The following is a 20,813-nucleotide window of genomic DNA, read 5'->3' on the forward strand; positions in this document are numbered from 1 at the left end:
ACATTATTAAAATCTATTAACTGTATTATATTTATTTTATACTACTATGTTTAATACACTTGCCGCGTTTTTTTAAGTAGCTGACTGTGTTTGGTGAATGTGCTGAGCGTGAATGTTAATGCTCATTCACTCAGTGTGTTGTGGGAGTCATGGCGTCTTACAGTAAACTGACAGCTCTGTTTTCCATTCAGAGCCAGTTAGATTACGCTTTGGACGACGCGACGACTGAAGAAGAGAAAGAAAATCTCGTACATCAGTATTTGCAGAAAATAGACGAGAAAGATGATTTGATTATCCCGGATTTTGAAGAAGGTAAGAGTGAAAATTAACTCAGTGGTGATAGGAGTACAGTTCATCTGAAGCCTGGGAGTGGCTTTAAACTTGAGATCAATCCGAAATCGACTGTTGACATAACATAATCGATTGACATATTGAAAAATGACAGTCTGTGGTTAAATAACATTATAGATCGCTGAGTAACGTTAGGTTGCTCTAGTCTATAACATTGATCAAGAGCAGTTGTAGCGGGTGATCTAGTTCTTATTTGGTTGTGGTGCTTATACAAAATCACGAGATTAAACAAAGTGTATATATAACTTTTAACCCTTTTATTTTTAACCTGTAGGACTGGAATGGCTGAACACAGACGGCCCTCTGTCATTCAGGAAGGAGTTGTTAGGCAAAGTGGTGATGCTAGACTTCTTCACATATTGCTGCATAAACTGCATGCACCTGCTTCCTGATCTACATCAGCTGGAGCAGAGTCACTCAGTAGAAGGTACACCATGCTTGAATTCAAATAAGAGACAACAGATGCTCTTACTTCCTTTCAGAATGCACTAAATTAGTGGGAGATTAAGGGTAATATTTTATTTGAAGATGAGAAAGGCTTTGAGTGAAAGATGTATTCGATAGCCTAGGTTGTACATTTACATACATTACATATTTTGTATTGGCAAACGCTTTTATCCAAATGCACATTTCTTTTCATTTTCTCAGTATGTTTGTTCCCTTGGAATTAAACCTACAATCTTTGAATAGACTTTAAAACTCTCTCACACCATTATTTTTACACATACATACCATGAAAATATCTACTGTATAGTACATGTTTAGGTCAGCAAAATACCTATTATGATGAAGCCTCTCTCAATAGCAAATCCAGTAATTATCTAATGCCTATGAATTGTCTTGAATATTCCAGAGTAGCTCATGCCCAGGCTTCACTAAGGCAAGAATCTCTTAAGCTTGCAGCTATTTTAATAGAGTTCAGCAAGCAACGCATTTTTATTATCTTTGAACTTTAACATATATGAGACTTAAGAGCTCAGAGAGTCACCTAGAAACACCATTATGCTGGCCTGTGGCATATTATAGCAGCTCTGTGTACAGTATTATCAGCCTCAGCTGTCAGTAGCCTATCGGTAGCCACTTCTCTGGGATCATCTGGAGGAAACTGGCCAGGCAGCCGTCAACCCACTTGCTGGCATATCTCACACATTGATGCATACCTCATCTTTGACACTTCTTTTGGTACATTCTGTTACTGGGCAGGAGAGGAACAAACCTCCTCATCCCGCTTCCACATATTTCCACACTTGTGTCTTTGTTCATACCATTAAGATGGTGTGCTGTTTGTTTTAAGGGTCAAAATTATTTTTTTATCTTGCAATAACTCTACGTTAAACCTTGAACTCAGAGTTGGTTTACTTAGAAATGAGAAACCTTGAGTTTTTGGTTTCAGAACAGCTGATTTGAGTTAGTTCAATTTACTCTGGGTAGGCTTACCCTGGGTTAAGCGCGTGCACCACGACTATAACAAGCCATCATCAATGGAGCTCCGGTATTACGATTCACCATGGCAACGGCACCAAAAAAAGCAACATGGCGGCAGAAATCGCTTTCCGCTCTGCATACAGTGGATTTTTCTGATGTGCTGAAAATGACTGAAGTTTAAATTAATAAGTAGATAAATGTACCAATAAATTAATCATGAAATGAATGAAACAACAGAAATAAGACAGAAATAATAAAAAAAATGTAGGTTCTCACTCGCCACGAGTGCTCTAGTTACGTAAATGAGACGTCATGGTGGACACCTGTAGGGTGTCAGACTCTCGTGCAAACTTAGACTGATCGCCGGTTTTGAACTCTGCTCTGAACAGATTTGAGTTTGAATGGCTGCACGTCAAAATATCTTGTTTATTACCTTTATCGCTTAATTTCGGCATGTATGTCTGTATTTATTAATTTCTTTATTCATGCACTTTATTTATACACTTTATTAAGTCATTTCTCATCGTCCATAGAAAATTATGCTCTGATGTAATACACGTACGGTGGCTGATGTTATTGATGTAAGGATGGATGCGATATATTTTGATATATCTAATTCACTGTAAAGAAAAACTGTACAGTTTTAATAAAAATGCACAGGGAAATGAAAAAATTCCGGGTCCTAAATTGCTCTCCTGAAATCAAAGTACATCCCAATGAATTAATGCAGCCTCTTCATGAATCCTCTATAAAAGCACATATGACATATAAGTCACTGAGATGGTCTCTGTGTGAATGAATGAGTTACACCACTTGCACTTTAAAAGGGGGAGGAGATCGAAATAAACTCTGGGTTTACCAAAGAAAACCTGCTCCCGACCAGGTTAGGTTCACAGAGTAAGTTACTATGGTTACTGACTCTGAGTATAAGTTACCTCTCCTTTAGAAAAGGGCTTGAGTTACCCCGCTTTCTCGGGTTTGACATACCTCACATTCTGAAACGGAAAACCCAGAGTTTCCCCCATTTCAGGGTTAATTTACTCCGAGTTTTCACTAAACCTCCTTTCTGAAACGGGTCCCAGGTGTATTTTAAATTCATTTGTAGGCAAAGGGGAAGCAAGGTAAAAACATATAGAAATGGGATAGCCGTCCCAGAGCGCATGTGATTCCTGTCTGTGCTGCTGAGCCTATGAATTTTAATCTTCTGATGGACGACTGAAACCAGAATTTAAAAACCACCGTCCGTCTGCTTCATTCATCAATGGCCATATTGCACAACCCCAGGGATACAGAACGGGGGAATGTCACTTTCATGACAAGTTCTGCTGACATTTTTGCTAAATTAGATGAAGTGATACGAAGCAAACGCAGACTGTAGCGCAGTATAAGACTGGAACAAACAGAGAAACTGAGTGCATTGGGTTTAATGGAATGCCTGGGGGCTGCACGAGCTCTCAATCAAGTCCTCTGTGTTTTTTTGATGGGTTTTGACACATTGCATTCAGTAGCCCATGTTAAGATATCTACCTATAGGATTCTCATAATACATTTTTTAAATATATTTCTTTAATGGGCTCTGTCTGTTTATATGTATATTTCTTTATTTTTGCTTTTGTCTTATAAGGGTATGTCTACAAAACATTATATTCTTATTTCAGAAAGACACGTAAGGACATTTTTCTAAAGTGTGTAAGGCCGCAATCCATCATGTCTTTGTTTCCTTAGAAAGAAGACGCCAGGGCTGGTTATCAAAAGTTTGCTTTAGTACCATTGAAAAACATAAACAATGAATATTCAGCAAATTGACATGCAGACAAAAGACGGTTCTTTCAGATTTTCAATATTCACAAAGTGTGTCAAACTTCAATAAGGCACACTCCAACGCAATGTGTTTCCATGTGTTGTTGATGGGGAAAAGCTTTGTGTGACCTGAATTGGTTTTCTTTGAACAGGAACAAAAAAGTGTCCTTGAAAATCTTAATTAAGCACAAAATAAATTCATTAAAAACATGACAGCAAGTTTTCCTTTTTATCTTTACCTTTTGATTTATGGCCACTTGGCCAGAACTGGATAAGATTTAGCATTTGTTATTTCTTCAAAGTTCTCACTTAAGGACCTTATTAGCTCAGGGCATTTTAATAAAGTTCTACCCATCAAAATATATATAAAATATATAATATTTTGGCCTTAGAAGAACTTTTTCTTTTCATCCGTGTTTTTGCTAATGTTCAAAAAGAGCATCTAAATGCAGTTATCGAAGCGGTCTGAATTGTTTTAATTACTTAATATTGAATAACATAAGACTTTCATTTTAGCTGCTTCCGGAAGATGTTCTTAAAGGGATAGTTCACCTAAAATTGACAATTCAGTCAACATTTACTCACCCTCTTGTCATTTCCAATCTGTATGGCTTTCTTTCTTCCATAGAACACAAAAGATATTTTGAAGAATATTGGTAACCGAACATTGGCGGTACCCATTCACTTCCATTGAATGGATACAAAACCAAGTCAATGGGTACCGCTGTTGTTTGGTTACCAATTCAAAATATTCTTCAGTCTTTTGATATTGGTTTTTGGCCAGAATAACGTGCACTGTGGTTCAAACCTTATGCCAAGTCAGACACCAACATGCCTTATGCTCGCTTTCTTTCTCGTCTCTTTCATCACCACAGATGGTCTGGTCATGGTAGGTGTTCACTCTGCTAAATTCCCCAACGAAAAAGTCTTGGAGAATGTTCGCAGCGCAGTCTTAAGATATGACATCACCCATCCCGTAGTGAACGACAGCGATGCTCGTCTGTGGCAGGAACTGGAAGTGTCCTGCTGGCCCACGCTAGTGCTGCTGGGACCCCGGAGCAATTTGCTTTTCTCCCTGGTGGGAGAGGGTCATCGGGAACGACTCTTCCTTTTTACTGCGGCGGCTCTCAAGCACTACAGAGAAAAGGGTCTTTTGAAGAAGCACAGTGTGGGAATCAAACTGTATAAAGACTCCCTGTCCCCTTCCATCCTCTCCTTCCCTGGGAAAATAGCCATGGACCCCAGCAGCAAGCGGATGGCGATCGCAGACACAGGACACCACAGGATACTGGTGGTCTCCAATACTGGGCAGGTGCTACATTCTGTAGGGGGTAAGAGTTGGTAAAGCACACAACTCGTTTCTTGCGGGGATCATGTGTCATTTTTGTGGTCCTGTTCCACCTGGTATTAAGATTTGTGATCCATTCACAGGTGGTTAGCTAAGAGCGACAGCTGTTTACACTTGGTATTACCATCTCAATGTGTTGCAAATGTGTTTGCCGGAACCATTTGTGATCAGGTTATTATTTAATTATTTAGTCACAATATAGATTACTTGTATCCGATTGGTGCTAAAAAGTACAAAGCACAAAAAGTAATTTGAATAATAAAATATAATGATAATAAAAATTATACAATAATTGTAATAATAAAAGACATAATAATAAATACTATAGTCTATATTGTCATTGTTATACTGTATATTTTATAATAATGATAATTATTATTGTTTTTATTATTTTTTATTGTTGTTGTTATTGTAAGTTATATTAAAATAATAATTATAATAAAAATAAATGTAATAATAAAATATATTAATAATAACCATAAAATAATAATATATATTATATTCCTTATTTTTATCATATTTATTATATATTTTTGCAATGGTATTATGACTATATTTTATTATTGATTTTTTTATTATTATTATTAAAATAATTAAAAACATTTTGTAGGATTTTAATCAATAATTAAATTAAAGATAATATTAATAATAAAAATAAATAAAACATTTTTTTAACTTAATATAATTTAATTATTTTTTGAGTGATCTGATCACCAAACACTCAAGATCTCATTTACACCTGTATTTAGCTTCGTCAATTACCGTGATGTTAGTGCCAGGTGTAAATGGGGACTAAATAAAAAGCTGCTAATTTTAGTTTCAGAGAATGTTCCATGCTATTTTCAACTCTTTATCTTTGCTTTGTTTCTTTTTTTAGGTCCTTCAAGTGGACGGCGAGATGGAAATTTGTCCGAGGCCCAGTTCAGTTCTCCACAGGGGGTGTTCATAAAAGGAGACACGGTTTACGTGGCCGACACAGAGAATCACCTTATTAGAAAGGTAAATCAGTGAAATCAGGTCAAGCCAGAATTCCTGCTGGCAGCTCTCGACCCAGATTCACTCTGATTGCTGCTTCAAATACACAAAACCCTCATGTTACCATTTATGTCTGTCCTCAATCAAATCTGACGATATTTGTTCCCTTTTCAGATCGACCTTTTAGAGAAAAACGTCTCGACCTTAGCTGGCATCGGGGTGCAAGGCACTGATAAAGAAGGCGGAGCACCGGGACCTCAACAGCCAATCAGCTCTCCCTGGGACGTTACCCTAGGCAACGCAGGTACTGATCCCCACCTCTGGTCAGTCTCTTCCAGTATGTTCCAGGGCCGGATTATCCATAGATGGGATTGGGCAAGTGCCCTGGGGCACCAGCCAATAGGGGGGCACCAAGTGATTAAGATAATGACTAGACCTTTAAAATATTTTTATTACTTTGCTGGAAGAAATGCATATACAAAATGAACAGAGAGAGAATATAAAATGTATACATTAAAGAATTGCGATTGGTTCACGTCACAGTGTATTTTTCCCCTCCCCCCAGTCAGGGCCCGCCAAAAATGGATAGGCATCAGTTTAGCGGTTGTGCAAAACGTAAATTAAAAAAAGACAAAAGACAAGGTATCACGACACAGACACCCTTCGAAACGTACCTGCAATTAGTGCACTATCAAGTTTTTTTCTTAGAAATGAAGAAAAGGCATCGGCCAGTACGACTCCAGCAGCAGTTAATCCTGTAATCAAAAGCGGTTACCAGGTGCGCGTTGTAATTGCTTTTATTGTTTCTCAGTTTGTAAATCGCTTTGGATAAAACGAAGTGTCTGCTAAATTACTACATGTAACGTTAAATGTAAATGCAGGAGAGTGTTACCAACTGCGGGGGCGAGAGATCTTTCTCTCAACGTAAGAGTAAAGAATGAACTCAGGACAAGGGAATGGACTTTGAGGATTTAATTAACGATTTTGCATGCACAAAGTCTAGGAAAAAGATGTTCTGCTAAAGGTTACCATTATTTCTGGGCAAATATGTGATGCTGGTTTACAAGAAACATATGTTAAAGTTAAACCTCTGTATAAATTTGTTGAAAGTTAATCTAAAATTAAGGTCCCATACAACAAATATACATTAATTCTCCAGCGTGGATTTTGTTCTGCATAGGATTCTGTACATCACCGTTTGTCTACATTGGTTATTGTTTGTTAGGTAGTTAGTTAGAGATGCTTGTTCATTGTGTGTGTTTTTTGCTGCTGTGCTCTCTGTGTTGCTGAATTCAGCTGTAGGTATGTTTGCAATGTTTTTTAGACATGTGGTTTTGCATGTAGTCCTCATACACCCTAGGGCACTACACTGTGTTAATCCAGGCCTGGTATGTCTACTCTTTCCTTTAAAATTAGGGTCACACTGCCTTCCGCTTTCGACCTTGCTCATAAAATGCAATATCATGCGAATCTGCGTTTTATTCTACAGGGAGCGTTTTTACAGCCTTTTTATTCATCCTTCTTTCCTCTTCACATCTTTGCCTATCTGCCCTGTCCATCTTGGAATCATCAGAACATTCTCAGAAGTGCTCTCTTTGTAGATACCACACTCGCCTTTGATTTTCACAAGTGTTGTACTGCGACGGGTCAGAAAAAACAGCTTTGTTCTGTTAAAATGGCCTCTTGTTGTGCGGCATGACCCTGGAGTAAATTGTGTTGCCTAACCAGATACACAGAGCTGATGTTTCGGTGTTGCCTGAGTTCAAAATCAAAGAAAAATAAGGCGATATGATCATAAGTACTCATGAGGCTGTGGCTGCAAATAAACAGTCCCTTCAACAAATTGTTTCGCCATAGATCGCCGTTTTGTTTTCTGGCTTGCATTTGAAAAGCCGGGATCTTAATATGAAGCTGCCCAAGACCGGATGATGTCCCTCGGGTCTCGAAAATTAATTTAACATGCTTCTGAAATGTAATTAAAAGTTCTGCTGTGTATTTTAAGACATTAATAATTCGAGAGAGACCGAGTTTTGCTGTGTGTTTGATTCAGGACGAGTGTGTTTGGAGCACACTTCGTGATAGCCCTGATGTGCATTAGATCTGTTCTTGGTAGAGCCTGAACAGCTTTCTTGCATGTCCTTGTACAACATAAATAAGATTTCACTGCGTCCTGTGCCTTCAGGCATCTCCTTATGTCCCTAATGTTTTATGTTTTTTATCTTTTCAAAATATGTTTATAGGAGGTCTTTTATAAAGCATAAATTTAGTTAGCGCATTACTAAGAATATGTTAAGATGACTTCAAACTTAAAAAGGAGTGGCTAACATTTTTAAAGAGACACTTAAGGGCATTATAATGTGCAGTTTTATTCAGTGCATTGTCAAAATTTTCACTGAAACAGGAAGTGGAGGCAGGAATTATTGAGTGGCTCCTTCTCTTTTTAAAATGGCAAAAGTAGTTTGTTTAATGGTTGTTTAATTTAAAGGGCTAGAGAGAGTTTGGGAAATTAAATTGGTAAAATAAATTGTGACTGTGCAGGACACCTTGACCAACATTATTAGCAGACCTAAGAGAGAAAAAACTGATTTAAAAAATTGCTTTCCTGTAGCTCAGTTGTTCGATGGCGCTAGCAACGCCAAGTTCATGGGTTCGATCCCACATAGAAACAAATGTATAGTATAATGCAATGTAAGTCGCTTTGGATAAAAGTGTCTGCCAAATGCATGAATGTAAATGTAAAAAAGGACCTATAAAGGTGCAATGTGGAGATTTTAGCGGCATCTAGGGGTGAGGTTGCGAATTGCAACCAACGGCTCACTCCACCTCTCACCCCATCCGTTTCGAAGCGTTATGGTGGCCGACACAGAGCTAAGATGTCATCACGTTTTTGCTTCTTTGTCAAAGGAGATAACGTATTAACGAAACGCGCGCTGTAGAGCAGTTTGCCCGTTTAGGGCTACTGTAGAAACCACATGGTGGGGACCCGCGGTGTATGTGATAGAAATAGCTCATTCTAAGGTAATAAAAACATAACTCTTCTTTATGTAAGGTTTATAAAACACCTCTGAAGACATAGTTAATAGTTATGTATATTAAATTGCATTTTTGTCAATATTTACTCCTACAGTAAATATTACAGACAGCACCTTTGAATAAAGGCTCAGATTTGTAAAGGTTCTTTGACAAACAATGTCTGTTACATAACTTGTGTTTTCACCTTCATCATTCAGTTAGTTAGTTAATGGTACATTAAGTTTGTCTGCTTTACCTCTTTTATTTTTCCCATTAAAGTTTAATTGACATGGAAATCCTGCGGCACCGCTCATTCAATCATTCATCACCAATTTCATAGACTTTTTTGCTACGTTCTCCGTTTTCACCTTTCAATCCATCTCCGATCCCTTTGAAGAGCTCTGCTTCCCCCCTCTATCTCACTCCTTATTCACTCACTCATGCTTTTCCCCCCACTCTGTCTCGCTTTTTCATGAATGCACATGATTAGTCTCCAGCCCAGCAGAGAAATTGTTTCTGATAAGAGCGGTACCATTAGGATACTATTGTTAGACGAAAGTACAGAGCCCCTCATTCCAGATTCCTCGAAGAGAAAACGGAGCGTAATGCTCTTGAGTATTAGTGGCACTCTGTGCGCTACTTAAACTAATTTGCAATGTAAATTCAGAGGCTTGGGTCAACGTTCTGTAATTTTCTTTTTTTTCTATTTTTTCCTACTCCAGCGTACTCAAGACTTCAATAGTCTTTTGATACGTAGAACTTAAAAAAATGGAAATCAACATTTCAAATATTAGTAAAATAGGAACTTAAAGGAACAGTTCACACAAAATGAGAAAGTCATAGGATGTTGAAACGGCTAGCAAGTGACATTGAAGTCGCAATGGCTCACATGTAGTCGCATGTGACAGACGGTCGAGTCAGACACCTACTGCACACCCCATATGTTATTTTATATACAGTATACAAGCCGACACTTTTAGAATACTGATTAGACCTCGATCCTGTTAAAACGCATACATGGATGAAATCTAATAATGAGATTGACCATGCAGTTCAATAAGGAAAAATAAAATACGATGGTTGCCCCATAGTAAAGATTGAATGTCACATCTTGTTTAGCCTTTAGAAGCTTGTTCCAGCCCTCCTGATTCATGCACACTCGACTGAGAATTCATCCTGTTATGTTGTGCAAGATTAATATCTCTTAGAAAGTGCAGAACGTTTACTTGTCTTGGTACCGTGTGTTTGTTTATGCAGGTGATGTGTTGTGGGTAGCCATGGCGGGAACGCATCAGATCTGGGCGCTCTTCCTGGAGGACGGGAAGCTTCCCAAGGGGAGGTGAGCTTGTCTCGGTTCAGTGCAGACAAAGATGTACATACGAAGTGGCCATGAGACTCCCCAAGTGATGTCACTTTCTGGGCTGGCACACAAATGCTCTGTTGGCGGAAACGGATCTGATTGTCCCGATACAAAATGATTTCGTAACTTGGCATGCTGTTCGTGAATGTACTGCACAGACAACAGCTTTAACGTTACATGCGAGTAAAAAAAAGCATTTAACTTTCAAATAGACATTTTGCCATAGATTTTGCTTAAAAACTTGAAAGCCCTTACATGCCATTAGATGTTAATGGTGGATATTAAATCCGTTTTATCACAAATCCGGCTCTCGTTTTAGAGTCGGCCAATTGAAGAGGTAATGTTCAGCCGTCCCATATAATCATCCTAATCAGACTCAAGCATCTTTATCTCATCTGTATTCCAGCGACTGCAGAAAGGGAACATGTGTGCGCTTTGCAGGCAGTGGGAACGAGGAGAACAGAAATAACGCGTACCCTCATAAAGCGGGTCTGGCGCAGCCGTCGGGCCTGGCTTTAGCCACAACGGAGCCTTGGGAGTGCCTGTTTATCGCGGACAGTGAGAGCAGCACCATTCGGAGCGTCTCTCTGAAGGACGGAGCAGTCAAACATGTGGTGGGGGGAGAAAGAGACCCTCTGGTAAGCCCCACCTACTGTGTTTACAGGACCAAATATGGTGGCGTAACGCGTTATAGGTGCTTCCAAACAGCTGGGGTTCATGCGATGAATTACAGTGTTTATAAAAAGTATTTACAGCCTTCGGAAGTGTTGTTGTTTACAAGATTGAACCGTAAAGGAGTTTGGCTTATTTATAATAAAAAATAAAATAAAAAATTGTAACTGTGATGCATTTCAGTTGGAACTGTAGGCTTGTGGGCAGCGTTCTTAAAAAATATCAAAAACCCAATTTCTAAATGAGGATGTAAGTGAGGACTGGCGATATTAAACTCCATGTTCAGAGAAGTAGCAATGAATCGGTTTGAATGATTTGTTCATAAACCGGTCTGATCTGGTTCTTGAGTTCAAATTTATTGACTTAACGATCTGGTTACACAAGTTAACAGCCCACTGGAGGAAAAGATTACTGTTGAATAACAATTTGGGCTAGTTTTATGATTCTTCTGTCATTTTTGGAGTTTGGGCAACCCCAGTCCGCCTCTCAATCCATCCACTTTTATTATATGGACAGAGTCCCAGGTAAAAAATAGTGCACTAAAATGCACTTTATTTAATTACACTTGGAGCACTTTAAGTACACTTATGAAAGTGTACTATTTTCACATGTTAACTTTGTACTTGATATACTAAAAATATATTCTTTGGTATTTTTAAGATGAACTTAAGTGTACTAAGTGTACTCAACTTTTCTCTTTTGAGACACCATGAATAGAAGCACTAAAGACTAATTTTTTTGCACTTTTTTACCTGGGGGTGACCAGGGTGTTCTTTAAAAAAAAGTAATGTTTCATGTTCTACATACATGGATTTTTGAAGACACAAAGATTATTAAATTACTATTTTTTGGGGTCAGGGTCCCTTGAGTCTTAATATAGTACTGTTGAATACGAGACTCTTTGTCTGAGTCCTCAGGTCCATTTATGTCTTCTGATCAGCATCTGATGATTTCCTCTTGCTGAACACTTTGTTGTCCCACACATGATTTATAAGAGGAGAATGGTGCCATTATCCAGATCGTTTTAAGAGAAACGCACCACGTGTAGAGATTTTGATTTTTATGCGGTCATAAATTATGGCAGATGATTGCACGTCAGATTTGAAAGCATCGCATGCTGTGTAAAGCAGTTTTTGGCACAAGTTTGTTGGCAGTGCGATGTCCCAAAGCCTACTGTGATGCAAGAAGACGTTTAATAAATGAAGTTGTGGGGCAATTTTTATCATTTAATGAACGTCGTCGACTTGAATGAGATGTTTTTCTCCGTTCCTTGAAGCAGTTCTTCAGACATTCTTTAGAGCTGCTAGGTTCCTTGAGGAGACTTTTGTTCTGCCGGGGGAATGAGACTGGATTGGACTTCGTCATATTTAGTCATTGGATTAATGAGCTTTTTGCACTCCTTGCTAACAACTTGGAAGGTTGGTTTGTATATTTGACCTGGTGTTTTCAAACTTTTTTTTACGCCAAGGACCCCCAAATATGATGAGCCTTTTGCGAGGGACCCCCTTTCTAAAAAAATACATGCATATACTTACAGCTGTAAAAACACCTGTTTAATAAACAGACATGGGCGTATGCATGACATCTGAAGTTGTTTTGCTTTCACACAGAACCTGTTCGCATTTGGAGACGTCGATGGCAAGGGTATAGACGCCAAACTGCAGCATCCATTAGGAGTGTCTTGGGAGGATGGCAACAGCCTCCTTTATGTGGCCGATTCTTACAACCAAAAGGTCAGTCTTTTTAACTCGACCAAAAAATATTTGGTATCATTGGGTGACGTTTATTTTCCCGCTTAGTCAGGAAAGTGCTTTTAGTTTAAGAATGCCTTTTGGATTACTTCAGTTGACTTGCATAGAAATTGTGGCCCACATATCCAGCAACCATCCAAAAATGTGTAGCTTCAAGGTAGCAAGTTAGCAACCATGCAGAAGTTTTGCACGATCGAGAAACACTCGTAGTTTAACTACCAATGGCCCTCAGGAATGAAAGATGTTTTCTTTTGCAGATCAAAGTGGTGGATCCAAAGACTAAGCAGTGCAGGGTTCTGGCAGGCACTGGGAAGGCTGGGAATGAACTCGGCCCAAATTTCCTGGAGTCCAGTTTCAATGAACCTGGAGGCCTGTGCCTTGATGAAGGGAGGAAGCGTCTGTATGTGGCAGACACCAACAACCATTGCATCAAAGTCCTGGACCTTGAGGCCAAAACGGTCTCCATGGTGAGTTCCATATGTGGGTTTTGTGCACACGTGTGTATGTGTAAAAACACATTTCTAAGGTTTGACTGACTGGCCGGTTGTCTTTTTTCTGTTAGTTTCCTATTGTAGGGGAGTCAGTGGTTGACACAATCCCCACCAGCACACCTGTGGTAAAAAAGGTTCCCAGGCTTCCCAAATCGGCCCCGATCCTTTCCATGCCATCTGTCGTGGTGTCTGCAGGGCATTCTGTCACTCTTCTACTGAAACTGGCACTTCCAGCTGGAACCAAACTGACTGAAGAAGCTCCCAGTTTCTGGAGCCTTTCTGCAGAAGGTACAAAATGACAACTTCTGAATAATTCTGTCATGTTCTGAGTTGAGTTGAAACTTTCAAACCGCTTTCTTCAGTTTCAGTGTAGTTACTCTTCAGTTTCAGTGTAGTTACTCTGTTTTGCCTATATGGGGCAGTGTAGCGCTCCTTACTTGGATTGCTGTGGTCACACATTTTCAGCAGGCTTCAGGGACCAGCTGGCCATACTGGGAGACAGTCCAAGGATAAATAAACATTCCTTTATGCCTCCCACCACACAGTAAACCCCTCTTTCTAGCTTACCCATCTCCGTCTGCCTTGCCTTTCCTATCTGCGTTTTTTGCTTCCGCCAGCTCTTCCTCACTTCTTTAACGTAATCATTTCTGCCTCATCCTCTGTCCGTCTGCCGCAACATTTGTCTCTGTTTCTCCAATTTCGGGCACCAGAGATGGCTGCTCATCACACGGGTTGTTCTGCTCTGCATCAGAACATTGTACCGTGCAATGAACAAGCATTTAATTTGTTAACGCAGGTGGCCGTAATCGAAGTGACAAAAAATCCCAAGGGGTTATTGTGCATAATTAGAACAAAGGTACCCATTAGGCTTTATTGGAAAAAAATAAACGTCAGTGGGCGATGAAGGTTCCGCGACCCCAATTATTGGTGCTGCCTGACTTTGATTGATTGACGATAGTGAAGCGCTGTATGCTACGTGCTTGTTTGTGGGCAGCTTTCTGTGAATACTGTTAATGTGTTTTGTGTGCTATATGGATAACAAATGTGAGGGGCCTATATTTTTTGACCCCCTAAATGTATGATGTAGTTGATTATATTTGCAGGCTTTTGTCTCAGCTGGTCTGTTTTTATAGATCGGACAACCTGAGTGTTTAAAGGAATCGTTCATCCAAAAAAGAGATTGAGAGCAAAACTGAAATGTAAAAAGCACAACCAAGCACTAAATTCAGTAGGTCGATAACTTAAAATCGCATTGGTTCTTGTGTGTCTTATGACTAGTTGTTAAATGCATGTTTCGTCAAGCGACGTGCAACCAATAATAGTTTAGTCTTAGACTAAATATACATAATAAAATAAGTCATATACATGGGAGACATATGGGATAACATAAGGGTGAATAAATTAGGAGAGCAGTTTCATTTTAGGGTGAACTATTCCTTTAATACGAAACTACATTTTAATAGCCCTACTTATAGACCACTTTGCAAGATGAAAACACTGGCACAGAAGCACAAAATAAACAGTTATGAGCGTTTTAACAAACTCATGAGACACAATTTTTCTGGGCAGTTATAAAATGAAGACCCTAATGAAGGTTACTTATGTCCCTGGGTTAAATACTCCCTTTAATGATAAAGTACATTACCAACACTGGTTTTACATGGTTGTTTCACCCATCCCAGCCCCATAGATTTTTGCTCTGTTCCTCTCCTCCTGTTCTACCTCACTGGGGATCATTTGATTGGACGGCGTCCTAATTCTATCTGGCACTTGCCTTTGTAGTCTGCCCTTGATTCAAGGGCACTGATACACACCTGGTACACACTGCACAACAGTCAATGCCTTAAACAAAGGCATTTTCTTGCACCACAATTGCACTTGATTCCCTGATGCATGTTTGTATCGGGAGCACAAAAAAAACTGATAAATGCAGCATGCAACTCCTAGAGGATGAACAAAGGGAAGAACATTCAGAAACTAAACAGCCAGGGGTGTTGTGTTGGCATACCCCCCTACGAATGGGTTGTTGAGCCCCACGATGGGGACGCATTGTGAAGTCCCCATTTCCTGCCAGAGAAATCTTTCATTATGTTGGCAGGGTGTATTTGTGTTGTTTTGCACCCAAGCACAAGGTGCTACAGGAATCAATGGCTCTCAAACGAACATCAGCCAGAAATATCAGACATTACAGGAATTGCTTTTGACCGCGCACTGAGCCCACAATGTTTTCCTTTCACAGGTAACGAGTGGTTACTGGAAGGTCACAATGTGACCGGGAACATCCGACATCTCTCGGAACCCATCTCTATCGTCACATCAATCCCAGCAGCCCCTCTGTCCCCAAACCCCACCCTGACGCTTGATGCCTGGATTTACTGCTGCCTTTCTGAGGGCGGGGCTTGTATGATGAAGGCGGTGTCCTTCAGACAGCCGCTTTTAATTGGCTCTGCCTCCCAGGAAGGCTCCGTTATTGTGACGCTTGAGCATGCTTTTTAGAACAACGTCGTTGTCTTCCAGGTTTTTGGGTTGAGTCTTGAGCACATTTAATTTCATGATTGAACATTGCCCTATAGCTAACAAATACTGTAATATTCAGACAGTTGAAAGTTGGCATCATGTTCATCATGCTTCTGATGGATTGCAGCTACTACTTGTGGGATCAACAGCCACGCTAGGTGTAAAAAGATCCGACTGGACAAATAAGGAACAAAGTGCCTCTTTCTCATCAGCAATATTTTGTACCCAGCTACTGTGGTTCTGTTAGGCTAAACAGTTTTGTGTCGGGAGGTATTTCACATGATAAAGCCTGTGTAATGCGTTTGTTTAATATCTTGATATCATTATTTGCCGCCATCATTCATTCACTCACATGCTCGCACATAATGTTCGAAATTATGCAGTGTGGTTTTAAAATGTAGCAGCTCTTTGACAGAACTTCGCAGTTGGGTTAAATTGAATTATATTTTTAGCTTTCTCTCACTGTATGATGTCATAAGGAAGTCTTCTAGATAAATTAATGCATAATGCTATTTAATGGGCATTATTTGTTTTTTTAGCAGGCTTAAGTGCCTTTTCAATAAGCAATAGACTATAATTGGAAATCAAGTGGTCACGTTAGGTGCAAAATGGAGTTGTGACCCATTTATATTAATGTTTCTAAAAATAATTGTCTGTCAGAATGGTTCGGCATTAACAAGGGGTATTGCAATGTATTTCAGAAGCTGGCCGATGTATTGTAGATCATGTGCTCGCCAATCACGCAAAAATATTAATCAGACCAGGCTTTAAAAATTTGTAACATTGCACATTTGACAATGTGTAATGGTCACAAAACTTGATTTGTATCTTTTTTGCCTGCTTTTCCCATGGCAGCCTTCTTGGCTATAAACTATTTAATAAAAAGAACAAAATTTATTTGTCTCCCCGCTGGCAGTTCTTTTATAAAGCCTCCAATTTCTGCACTTTAACAGATTAATTGGATGCCGTGGCCTAATAAAGATTATTTTCCCAGCATTTATGTTGTTATGTGTTCAGCATTTTATTTTCCTCACATACTGATACTACTGTACATGGTTTTTTTGGACTAAGTTCATTTTCATGGCAAAGAGGGACTTCACAATAAATTTCAATTCATCTGATCACTCTTCATAACATTCTGGAGTATATGCAATTCGCCATCATAAAAACTGAGGCAGCAGACTTTGAGAAAATTAATATTTGTGTAATTCTCCAAACTTTTGGCCACGGCTTATATCAATAATCAAGGTTTTCCGGCACCGTGCCGGATCTCCGGCTTGCGGCGTTTGACTACGGAAAAAAATATTTACTTAAAAAAAAGATTACATTTAAAAAGCTTATTGATCAGTTCGAGTTCATAAGTTCGCCTACCAGTATGAGAGGAACACGGTTATCACTCTCAACCAAACAACATTACTAGCCAATCAGAATTAAAATGGGGCGGGTCTTGGTTGCCGGAGTGGAGGCGTCAGTTGGAGAGTACGTTAGCAAGCGTACAGTCGGCAGAATGGAGAGTAAGTTTATAAAGCCTGAAGCGGGGGGCAGCTTTTAAATCCATCATGACAAATATGACATACACAAATTGGCGACTGTGACATAAAGATCGATAACTTTGTGTTGTTTTGGCAAATCATCTAATCAGACTTCGATTTCTAAAACGTCTAAATCATTTTCAAACTTTTTCACAGTTTATTGCACCTGTCTTACAGAGTTAAGTCATAAACATGGTCGTTTTTATCTGAAGTGAGCGTAAAAAGCTGAGAAAGAAAACTGTTTTCGTTTCACAGTTTGTAGTGCAAAATTTGCCAGTAGGCGTTTAAAAATGGAAAATAAATCTGCACCCACTAATTATTATTAAAAAAAACGAGCTCAAAAAGGTGATCACTTTTGCTTTTTTGAGGGCTCATTTATGCTAACCTGCTTTGACCATCTGTGATCTCATTACTATGTGTTGTGGATGTGACTTGTGCCACATCATCACCATTAATACCTATGAAACTAATGATTAAATTACTACTAGAGCACAAAATAGTTTAGTAGAGTACAAAATTAATCATAGATCTGGTCAATTTATTTTGCTCTCAAAATGCCACCCTCGATAGGCCAAAAAATGTCTTATTTGTTTTCTTTTTAAAAAGTAGGATTTTTATTATGATGAATTTGGTTGAATTTGGTATGTTAAGCTATGTTTTTACATACCATAATTGCATAAAACTGTGGTTTTGTGGGTTATAATTATGCCCCCACTTCTTTCGAGTCATTCTGTGGTCCATACACACATGGCATACCATCAAAGTTTAAGGAACGTCTGTCTGAGATGCTCAAAAACGACATGTTACTAGTTAGTTTCAAGGGAAATAATGTTCTTTTTTGTTTGACAAATAACCCTGCGTATGTGTCTACTCTCGCAACCCCGCAAAAAGAAAGTTCAGTTTTTTGTGCTTCAAACCCCTGAAAAATATTATCCCGTTTAGAAATGTAGTTCACATTGATGAATGTAAACATCACAATAAAGGCCCGTGACAATGAGATACCAGTGTGGTGTTTGGTTATGAGATCGACAGGTTTAATTCTGACAGAGATTCCTGACCATACGTTTATTTCAGTGACAGTCCACACACACACATACACCTGCTCACCATACGCTGTCCCGCTCAGCTGTCTTAAACCAGCACCGCCACCATGCTCCATTGCCTTGGCATTATTTTCTCAGCATTCCTGTAAAGTTGAGCTGTGAAATTTATGCTGTCTGTGCTGAAAGTGATTTTATACTCTCACAAACACTGAATGCCATCAGTATGTTGATTTTTCACTCAAGAATTTCCAAGAGAAACTGCGGTGCCCATTACAGGCTAATATTTAACTGAAAAGCCCATGACCAATCAGAGACCTGCATGGGTATGTGCAGGATTTGCAGGAGGGTAGATAAGAAAAAGAACATTTAATGTGAAAGCCAATGAATCGGATAGCTAATATTTCCATACACACCTTGTTGCAGTGCGGCTTCAAAAATGTATTTCGATAATTTAGTCACATTGAAACATAACTACCCTTACACTTGATATTACACTAAAATGCTGGGTTATTTTAAACCCATGGTTGGGTCAAAATGGGACAAACCCAACCGTTGGGCTAGAAATTAACCTATGCTGAGTTTCAACCCATAGGTCAAATATGAACATTTTATTTGTTAATCCAATAGTAGGGTTCGTCCCTTTTTCACTCAACCAAGGTTTGAAAAGACAGCATTTTTAAGAGTGTAGTATACTTCTTTTAATCTAAAAATATGAATATACCTTCATTTGTATACTTTCGTTTGTTGTTATGTACTTCTCAGAAATTTACTTTACTTATTAGAAAAACATAGCAGTAACATAGTGAGCTCAAAGTTCATTATGGTTACGCCTAAAATATACTTAAAAGTACACTTATAAACTAAAACGTGGGGCAATTTAGTCCTAAAAAGTACTGAAAAGTTCCCTTTACTAAAATAAACTTGAAATTTGTTTGAGTTTACCTAAAAAAAATAATTACGTAATTTTTTGTGAAGACAGCATTGATTTTCTTTATTTTCTCAACCAGCACCCCCAAAATGCTCAAACGGCATTGAATCGGGAAAATGTAATACATGTGTGAATAAAACAACAAGATAACTTAAAGTCAAGCCGAGTTTTGTTTTGTTTTGGTGTTACTGTGACGGTTGACAGAAACGTCAATCAACATGTGTGGCTATTCTCAATGAGTCTCCAGTTGCCATTTGTTCCTCCAAATAATTTGGGGTCACTTTATTTCTATCACAGAACTATTTTTACTTCCGTTACTCTGTAAGCTGAAGCTCACTACTTAATTGATTGGACTGCTTAGAATATGTCTGCTTAATCTGGACTAAGGAAGCACAAATCTTAAAGGCTCACCTTCAAATAAAAGTGTTTAGCAATTTTTCCTCATATCATTTTTACATTATGCATTTGGCAGGTGATTTTACCCAAAACGACACTGCATTCAAGCTACTGTTTATCAGTACAGTATCTGTGATCCCTGTAAACCTACAACCATTACACAGCTAATGTAGTTCTCAACAAATTGAGCTACCAGAACACGTAAAACACTGCTCCAGGTGATGATCGAACTCACAACCTCAGCATTGCTCTGCATTATACAATAACGACTGTGCACTAACCAGTCATGCCAGAGCTTCATTGAACAGTCAGAATACCAGGATGGGTTGTTTTAATCCTGGTCCAGTAAAACCCACTTTTACTGTAGGATCCACCAGGAATATCCTAGCAACCACCCAAAGTGACCCTAGTAGTGTGGCAACACGTTTTGATAGCGCAAGAATCACTTAGTATTCTGAATACAATTTGATCGGATGATTCATCCGTTGTGCTAAATACCACCCCTAAACCTCAGTAAAATCATATAAATATACTCTCTGCTTAAAATTGTTAGTTGTAAAGTTATTGTTTAGTGTTGAGGGTATAAACCATGTCATTATAATCCTAACAGCTGTTAACCTAAATGTGTCCGCAATGAAACAGCTGGGAAATAAAAAAGCTATCAGCTGAATAAAAAACAATGCTACACTTCCAGTACATCGAGACACACACATTTACCCTTTTGAAACAGAAATGTGTATGTTTGCATACGTGAAGACCTAGAGAAAGAAACAAACGTGTTTTTAAGGTGGTTAAGATCCAAGGCTGCTGTTTTGCAGATAATGACCCTTTGAACCTTTTGTCCATTAGTAAGTGAGGAAGACAGATGCTGTTTTTGATTTGTGAAAGACAGAGGTTGACATTTGCCAGGAGTGTAAAATGTATGGAATGTATGAAACATATAGGGTGTGAAGTATATGCACTGACAGACAGATGTTTACTATACTAAAAATGAAAGCTTCACCTCAAGGGTTTATGAACAATTATTTTGTTGAAAAGTGTGCACGTTTGCGCATGGCTCGTACTTCAAAATGTCTTTAACCGTTTCTTTAGCCATTATTTTCTATGCATTTTAAGCATATCATTATTTCCATATCAAAGCTAAACTGTCCGGCATTTAAAGGTCATTAAAGTAAACTCTATAATCTTGAATAAAAAGGTATTTGTGTAAAT

General features: G+C 38.8%; 1 protein-coding gene across 1 annotated transcript; it reads left to right on the forward strand.

Annotated features, from left to right (window-relative positions):
- The first annotated feature begins 105 nt into the window (after window positions 1–105).
- On the forward strand, window positions 106–16,698 carry nhlrc2 (NHL repeat containing 2). Its single transcript, XM_057358177.1, has 11 exons — window positions 106–312; window positions 626–778; window positions 4,452–4,907; window positions 5,802–5,923; window positions 6,074–6,203; window positions 10,169–10,250; window positions 10,678–10,909; window positions 12,554–12,676; window positions 12,952–13,161; window positions 13,257–13,473; window positions 15,425–16,698. The coding sequence occupies exons 1-11, from the start codon at window positions 150–152 to the stop codon at window positions 15,679–15,681; spliced, it is 2,145 nt and encodes a 714-aa protein (XP_057214160.1). The 5' UTR covers window positions 106–149; the 3' UTR covers window positions 15,682–16,698.
- The last annotated feature ends 4,115 nt before the right edge of the window (window positions 16,699–20,813 follow it).

This window comes from Triplophysa rosa, linkage group LG18, assembly GCF_024868665.1.
Source record: "Triplophysa rosa linkage group LG18, Trosa_1v2, whole genome shotgun sequence".
Taxonomy (NCBI): Eukaryota; Metazoa; Chordata; class Actinopteri; order Cypriniformes; family Nemacheilidae; genus Triplophysa; species Triplophysa rosa.

Coding starts and splice junctions, on each gene's coding strand:
- nhlrc2 (XM_057358177.1), top strand. CDS start 150: ATGGCGTCTTACAGTAAACTGACAGCTCTGTTTTCCATTCAGAGCCAG. Junction 4,908..5,801: donor GGTGCTACATTCTGTAGGGG/GTAAGAGTTGGT, acceptor TTCTTTTTTTAG/GTCCTTCAAGTGGACGGCGA. Junction 10,251..10,677: donor GGGAAGCTTCCCAAGGGGAG/GTGAGCTTGTCT, acceptor TCTGTATTCCAG/CGACTGCAGAAAGGGAACAT.